This window comes from Nicotiana tomentosiformis, chromosome 3 (assembly GCF_000390325.3).
Source record: "Nicotiana tomentosiformis chromosome 3, ASM39032v3, whole genome shotgun sequence".
In the NCBI taxonomy this organism is placed as follows: Eukaryota; Viridiplantae; Streptophyta; class Magnoliopsida; order Solanales; family Solanaceae; genus Nicotiana; species Nicotiana tomentosiformis.
The window spans coordinates 103,183,037-103,191,513 of NC_090814.1; the positions used below are offsets into that span (position 1 = coordinate 103,183,037).

The 8,477-nt window shown below is 41.4% G+C and overlaps 1 protein-coding gene across 1 annotated transcript; it reads left to right on the top strand.

The window, feature by feature from the left end:
- Positions 1-1,181: 1,181 nt before the first annotated feature.
- On the top strand, positions 1,182-3,304 carry LOC138908794 (uncharacterized). Its single transcript, XM_070199434.1, has one exon. The coding sequence runs from the start codon at positions 1,229-1,231 to the stop codon at positions 3,293-3,295; it is 2,067 nt and encodes a 688-aa protein (XP_070055535.1). The 5' UTR covers positions 1,182-1,228; the 3' UTR covers positions 3,296-3,304.
- The last annotated feature ends 5,173 nt before the right edge of the window (positions 3,305-8,477 follow it).

An 8,477-nucleotide genomic window follows, 5' to 3' on the forward strand; every position in this document is an offset into this window, starting at 1 on the left:
CGACTCTGCTGGGGAAAAGAACCCAGAACTTTTGGTTCAGGGTTCAGAATTTGAGCTTGTAATGTGATTTATACTTGGCTTTATTGATTGTATGATATTATTGTGTTTGTGGGCCTAATGTGCTAATTGTTGCTTATTTACCGCTTTGATACTATTTGAACTGTATTAAATTTTCTTCTTACGCCTCCCTTCTGAGTCTTCTGAATTTATGGTGCACACGTGCGCGTGGCCCACTTTTCTGTTAGAAGTCATACCAATTAGAACGAGGCTGGGTCAATAACTAGGCCGGGTAGACTTTCGTGCTCTCGGTACGTTACCCCCACCTCGGCTCGAGCTGTCCGCTTGGGTAAGCCAGGTCTAAAACACTCCCCTTAGGATTTAAACCTAGAATAACATAGCCTCATGCCGGATCCCTAGTAGGTACGTTTGTTTGCATCACGTGCATTTGACTTTGGGGACTCAACACAGGGGTTGGGTCCGTCTAGGACAGGTGTACCCGAAATTACAAGACCATCCTGATGCATCTTATGTGTTACTTGTGCATTATGTTTGATTTGGTTTGTGCATGTTGACCGGTTTCTAAAATAAAAATAAAAATATAAAAATATTGAGGGAAAACCAGAAAGAAGAAAATATGAGGGAGAAAATTTACCCGATTTTCGAAAATCTCAGTATTTACCCCCCAACCAAAAAAAAAGAAGCCTGAATTTTTCAAAAAAAGTGTCATCCTATTCCTGAAATATTTACGAACTACGCGGGTCTGATTCTCACCGGATGTGAGATACGTAGGCAACCTTCATAGGGTTCGGCCCCATTTTTATAAAATAACTATAAAAAAAAAATGTGTCTGGTGTTTTTTTTAATCAAAAAACAAATAAGCAGACCCAGCTTCGGTTAATCCCAAATCGTTCCTGTTAGGATAGCCTTAGAACATCTTCAAAATTGTTGAAGGGCTGTTCTCGCAAGAACGAACGTGTTTGTCAATTGGAAATCACTTTTACCATAATGCCCTTCCCCCGGCCCTAAAGCTATCCTTGAAAGTAAGAAGGGGTCATAGTTGCAAAAATAGCCACCCTTTCTTCGGTCACAATTGCAAAAATAGCCCCCATTTTCGTTGATTTTTCTTAAAATTGAGTTATTTACAAAAGATTGTTTTGCAAAAAGAGTGCATTGGTTCTGTCTCTTGAGACTAGTGTCAACCCTAACCTTAACCACCCACAGGTACAAAATGAGCACTGTCCAGAACACACCGTTCACAGTTGTAGACGAGGCTCCACTTCAGCTTCAGATGTGGTGGTATGATTTAGGAGAAGATGGTCAGAAATGGGTCACCAAGCATCTGGGAGCCCTCACAGATATTATAAAAATTAAACCACGGGACGATTTGATTGAGGCACTAGTGACTTTTTGGGACCCTGTTCACAATATTTTTCGCTTCTCCGATTTTGAGCTAACTCCCACTTTAGAAGAGATAGCTGGATATTCCGGGTTTGGCAGGGATTTGAGAAACCAGGAGCTCATATTCCCGAGGGCTCTTTCTGTACACCGATTCTTCGATCTTTTGAACATCAGTAAGCAAATTAGAAAGACCAACGTAGTCAAAGGGTGTTGTTCTTTCTACTTCCTATACTCTAGGTTCGGGCAGCCAAATGGGTTTGAAATGCATGAAAAGGGCCTTAAAAACAAGCAGAACAAAGACACATGGCATATTCATCGTCGCTTCGCCTTCATAATGGCGTTTCTGGGAATTATGGTCTTCCCAAACAAGGAGCGGACAATTGATACCCGCATAGCCAGGGTTGTACAGGTCCTCACTACCAAAGAACATCACACTCTTGCCCCGATCATTCTATCAGACATTTATCGGGCGTTAACTTTGTGCAAGTCTGGGGCAGAATTCTTCGAAGGGTGCAATATTTTGTTACAAATGTGGTTGATTGAGCATCTCCGACATCACCCCAAGTTCATGAGCTATGGTCCGAGCAAGGACAATTTCATTGATAGTTACGAAGAAAGAGTAAAAGATTACAACTCTCCAGAAGGGGTGGAAGCCTGGATATCCTACCTAAGATCTTTAAATGCAAGTCAAATTGAGTGGACTTTGGGATGGCTCCCGCTAAGAGAGGTGATACACATGTCTGCCCTAAAAAGTCATTTGCTGTTGTTGGGTTTGAGAAATGTCCAGCCGTATGCGCCACACAGAGTTCTAAGACAGCTAGGAAGGTACCAAGTAGTACCTAAAGATGAAGATTTGAGTGTGCAAGTTATTGAGCTACACCCCGAAGCCCCACTCCCCGAAGCTTTAATCCAACAAATTTGGAATGGTTGTCGCTACTTGAAAGATGATACTCAGGTGCTAGATCCTGTGAGAGGTGAGGTAGATCCGGGTTATGCTATATGGTTTGGGAAGAGGTCTCGCGTGGATGATGTGCCAGAGCCCAAAAGGCCCACAAAAAGACCACATGTTCAAGCCTTTGATGATAAAATCCAAGAACGGTTGGCCTGGGGTGAACGGGAAAAGGGATACAAAACAACTATTCATGCCTTAGGAGAAAGGCTGAGAAACCTCAATTTTGAGAAAGACTTGCAAGAACAAGAAGCCGAAGGGGAAAAGAAGAGTCTGATCCACAAAAATGAAGCCCTTCATGCTCAACTTCAACAGATGAAGAAAGCCTCTGAAGTGCCAGTGAGAAGTTGGAAAGATCAGAGAACCATTGCCAATCTGATGGAAAAGGTGCAAGATTATGATTCCCTCTTGGCAAAGACTGAAAAGGCATTGGACAAAGCCAAGGAAAAGATCGTACAGCTAAATGAGAAGGCCGAATCAAGTAAGGATCGCCAAGTAACAAAATTTGAAGGAGAGAGGGCTCAATTCGAGAGAGAGAAGGCCCATTGGGTACGTTCAGAAGCTCATCTCCATGCACAGTTGGAAGAAATGAGAAGGTACAATAGAGAATACCAGCATGCAGATTTTGATAGGGAGATGGCTCAGGCGAGACTCGAGCAGGCTAGACTTCGGGCTCAGTTGGAGTCAGCCTTAGATCGTGAGGGACACATAAGGGAGATAGCCACCACTCGCCAGCAGCAGTTACAAGATCGAGACCAGAATTTCCAGTACTTCAAAGAGCAAGTCCATAATTTGGTTGTTTATACCGCTCAAAGTTATGTGAACTGCCAAGGGATGGATTATGAGAAGTTTTTGGAGCATGCACCTACTTTTGCCCGTCATCTTGCAGCAGAGTTAGAAAGGATGTACCGTACATTAGGGGGTCAACCAGGGCAAGCCCCACCATGAGCAGATGTTCCAGTGTTTAAAAGCAAGAAGATTGGGGAGTTGAATTATAATCGTAGTTGTTAGAACTTTTTTGATGTAGTAGTTATGTTTTAGTTTGAGTCATTGTTGAATCTTTAAAATCGTTGTCTTTTAGTCTTGTCAGAGTTTGGTAAGTCATTTTCAATGTAATGTCCTTTCTATTATTGTATTATTTCGTTTTGTTAAAAAAAAAAAAATCTACTATTATTGTTTTCCCCTGAACTACGTAATGGTCTGATTCATGCGGCGTCATGATACGTAGGCAATCCTCATCGAATGCGATCATAACCATAATTAATCTAAAAAAAATGAAAAAAAAAACTTGTTAAATTCAAGATGAAAATAAACCAATAAATCAATAAGCCGGGATGAAACATAAAGCTTTCCAAGATCATTTTAGAAATGAAAATGGCATTAGGTGCATAACATATAATGTGTGATTAATATCTTCAAAATGCCTAACTCTAACATGTTTGTTGTTTGTCATTTTAAAAGATAAAGTAAAACAGAGGTGGTTGGTTTGTGGTTTAAACTGGCGACTCACCCTTACAACACGAGATCAAAAGGAAAAAGTAGAATGGCAAACAACAGTGAGAATGAGTCAGATAATGATGATATCCATGGACAATTGGTTGAACAAGGTTCAGGACTGGTTGAAGAAGTAAGAGTGTTGAAGCAACAATTGGCAGAGATGTACCAAGCATGGGTGAATGGACAAGCACCGCCCTCACTATCCATAGGGCCTTCGGATAATCTCCATAATGTGTCAGTTGCCACTCAAGTGCCTATCTCCATAACAAGTAACCCATTGTACCAACCTGGATTCAGTCCGAGCATTAACCTTCCCACTATCCCCAGTACCTCCATTCCACGTCCTCCAATCGCATCTCTCACAAATGACCCACCTACTATACCCATTGTCCATACTTTCACTGTCCCTCAACCGGCTCTTGCTCAAAAGTCCAATAATGATCCACAATTGGATGCTCATGATGCCCAACATTACTCTCTAGAACTGACTTTAAAGGTTCCAGATTCATACAAGCACACTCCTCATAACGTGTTCCCAATTGAGATCGAAAAGCCCGAAAAGAATATGGAACAAGAGGAAATGACCAGAAAAATGAAGAGGTTGGAACAAACCATGAGAAACATACAGGGTTTGGGGGGCCACAAGAGTATTTCGTTTAACGATCTATGCATGTTTCCCCATGTTCATTTGCCACCCGGCTTCAAGACCCCCAAGTTTGACAAGTATGATGGGCATGGTGATCTCGTTGCCCATTTGAAGAGGTATTGTAACCAACTAAGGGGAGCGGGAGGCAAAGAAGAATTTCTCATGGCTTATTTTGGGGAAAGTTTGACAGGAATTGCTTCAGAGTGGTTCATAGATCAAGACATCTCTCACTGGCACGTTTGGAATAACATGGCTCAAGATTTTGTCCAACAGTTTCAGTACAATATTGATATAGTGCCAGACCGCTCCTCTCTCGTCAACATAAAGAAGAAACCAACAAAAAACTTCAAAGAATATGCAATCAAGTGGAGAGAGCAGGCTGCTAGGGTCAAACCACCAATGAAAGAGGCAGAAATGATTGACTATTTTCTCCAAGCTCAGGATCCTGATTACCTCCATTACATGCTTGCCGCCATCGGTAAACCTTTTGCTGAGGCGATTAAGATTGGTGAAATAGTTGAGAATGGCATGAAGTCAGGCAAAATTGTGAGTCAGGCGGCCCTTAAGGCAACCACACAAGCAATTCAAAGTGGGTCAGGCAATTTCGGAAATCGAAAAAAGAAGGAGGAAGGATCCATGATGGCATCTGGGTTCGGAGGAGTTCAAAGAGGAATAACTCCTTCTTACGTGCAATTCCAACAAGGACTATCCAATTCTCTTCAACATTATTATCCGCCTCAAGGTCCCCGATACTCAGTTCCCCTGCAACAATACACAGTGTTTAATGCTCAGGCTTATGCTAGGCCTCCCAATCACCAACAATGGCGGGCACCGATTCCACAAGGCTCCCGTCAACTCCGGCCGAATTTTCAGGCACCATATAATCCTCGTCCCTAACAAGAATATGTGAGAGAATAGGAGCCAAATAAAGAGTTCACCCCAATTGGAGAATCGTATACAAGCCTATTTCGAAAGTTGATGCAGTTGAAGTTGATTGAACCTATTATGCCGCGCTATGTGAATCCAAATTCAAAAGGTTTTGACTCAAATGCAAAATGTGAGTATCACTCTAACACCCAAGGGCATAGTACTGAAAACTGTTGGACATTAAAGAAAGCCATTGAAAATTTGATTGAAGCAAAGGCAATTGTGGTAACAAACAATGAGGATACTCCTAATATCACAAACAATCCGCTCCCAACTCATGATAATACACATTTTATTGGGATGATTTGTGATGATCGGGATTATAAGCAGTCTGGCAAGACAGAGATGGTTGTTAGAACCATAGGGTCAGAACCAAAAGTGATAGTGAGCCCGCCGCAATTGGCACCATTGATGGTGAAAGGTGCGAATTCTAGTTTGAACTTGGCATGTTCTAAAAAAATGATTCTCTATGTTCCTGGAAGCACAAAAAAGGTTGAGGTTCAATTGGGTGGGCCAAAACTTTACATCCCCGGGGGCATTCAAAAGATCATTCCGAATAATGGTTTGAGGAATATAACAAAGCCAGTCGTGATCCGACCTGTTGCCCAACTCATAGTGACAAACACAAAAGCTATTCCCTGGAATTATAACAAGACTGTCATGACATACAAAGGAAAAGAGATAGTTGAAGAAACAGGTGAAATGGGGGGCTTGACCCGCTCTGGAAGGTGTTATTCACCAGAGGAATTGAGAAAAGCTAAGCAAGCCAGAGAAGATCATTTGCCAGTGAAAGAACCCGTTGCAGAAAAAGAAGCGGAGGAATTCCTTAAGAAGATGAAATTGCAAGACTACTCAATTATTGACCAACTAAGGAAAACTCCTGCTCAGATATCTTTGTTATCTCTGCTTTTGCATTCAGAAGAGCATCATCGTGTGTTGATCAAAACTTTGAACGAGGCATATGTCTCAGAAAAGACAACGGTGAATCAGCTAGAAAAAATGGCTGAAAGATTCTTTGAAGTAAATAGAATTACTTTCAGCGATGATGATTTGCCTGAGGAAGGGGCTGGCCACAATAGAGCTTTGCATCTTATGGTCAAATGTGAAGGGCACTACGTAAAAGGAGTCATGATTGACGGAGGCTCAAGTGTAGATGTGGGTCCTCTTTCTACTCTACAACAGCTGAACATCGATACTAACAGAATTCGAACCAGTAATGTCAGCATCAGAGCTTTTGATGGTTCAAAAAGAGACACTATTGGGAAAATCGAACACACCATGACAATCGGCTCGGTTGATTTTAACATTGTCTTTCAAGTGTTAGATATGGAAACTTCCTATAATTTTCTTTTGGGAAGGCCGTGGATCCATATGGCCAGAGCTGTACCATCCACCCTACATCAAATGGTCAAATTCGAGTGTGACGGGCAAGAAATTATTGCTCATGGGGAGGATGACTCATCCGTATATAAAGACCCGTCCATTTCATATATCGAGGCCAAGGAAGGATGTGAATCTATCATATATCAAGCATTTGAGGTGATTGAGGTGGACCAAGTGGAAGAAGGAAAACCAATTCTGCATCCTCGTCTTTCAGCCACATCTATGATGGTAGCTTCGCTGATGTTGAGGAACGGCTATGAACCAGGAAAAGGATTGGGATCCTCTCTACAAGGAATTGTGAACCCCATTGCTCCATTTTCGAAGAAAAATACCTTTGGCTTGGGCTTTAAACCAACATCAGCTGACATAGACAGAGCCAAGGCCCGCAAAAAAATGGTTGGAATCTGTCCAAACCAATCCCTCACATTGCCTACTCTTTTGTCAAGCCACAATTTGAAGAAGTCCAAAATCCTTCTACTCAGGATGACATTGACGGAGTTTGCCAGGGTCGCAAGGAGATGTTCTATGAGATCAATATGGTTCAAGTTGGGGAGGGCCCTAGCCGTGCAAGTGTTCAACTGATTGGTCCAGATACTTCACTCAGCAACTGGGAAGCAACTCCTCTTCCCATCAGGAAGGAGTCTGGGTAGCCTGTTTTGTTATTTTTTACTGTATTTGGAATTTTAAGGGTTGTAATCCAGATATTTTAGTTTAATTACTTTGCTGTGATGTTAACCCTTCTATCCTTTCAAATTCAATGAAATGAAGTTCCATTTTCGTAGTAAAATTCTATTTTTTTATTTCCCTAATTTTTGTTAATTTCTTATCATTTTCAGTTTCGATAATGCTGGCTTTAAATACATGACATGCACGCGGAATTCATGCCCAGATCTTAAAAAGCTGTTTAATCTCAAAATAATGAATCAAGAAGTTGAGTATGACGAAGATGAGTCTTTTAGAGAAATAAAAAGGGAATTGGATCAATTTGAGAATAAGCCTAAGCCTAACTTAAATGAAACTGAGGCAATTAACCTGGGAAGTCCTGAAGAAACTAGAGAAACAAAAATAAGTATTCATACTGAACAAAAGACGAGAGATGCCATAATTCAAGTTTTGTTTGAGTACAGAGATGTATTTGCTTGGTCGTATGATGACATGCCGGGTTTGAGTGCCGATTTAGTGGTCCATAAGCTTCCCGCATATCCTAATTTTCCACCAATCCAGCAAAAACAAAGGAAGTTTAAGACAGACATGAGTGATAAGATTAAAGAAGAAATCATGAAGCAACTAAGTACAAATGTGATTAGGGTCGTCCGATACACTACATGGTTAGCAAATGTTGTGCCAGTGCCAAAGAAGGATGGGAAAATCAGAGTTTGTGTTGACTATAGGGATTTAAACAAAGCAAGTCCAAAGGACAACTTTCCCTTACCCAACATTCATATCCTTGTTGATAATTGTGCTAAACATGAGATCCAATCTTTTGTGGATTGTTATGCCGGATATCACCAAATTCTGATGGATGAAGAAGATGCAAAAAAGACCGCCTTCACAACTCCATGGGGAACTTATTGTTATAGGGTCATGCCATTCGGTTTGAAGAATGCAGGGGCAACTTACATGAGAGCCATGACTACCATGTTCCATGACATGATGCACAAAAAGATTGAAGTGTAT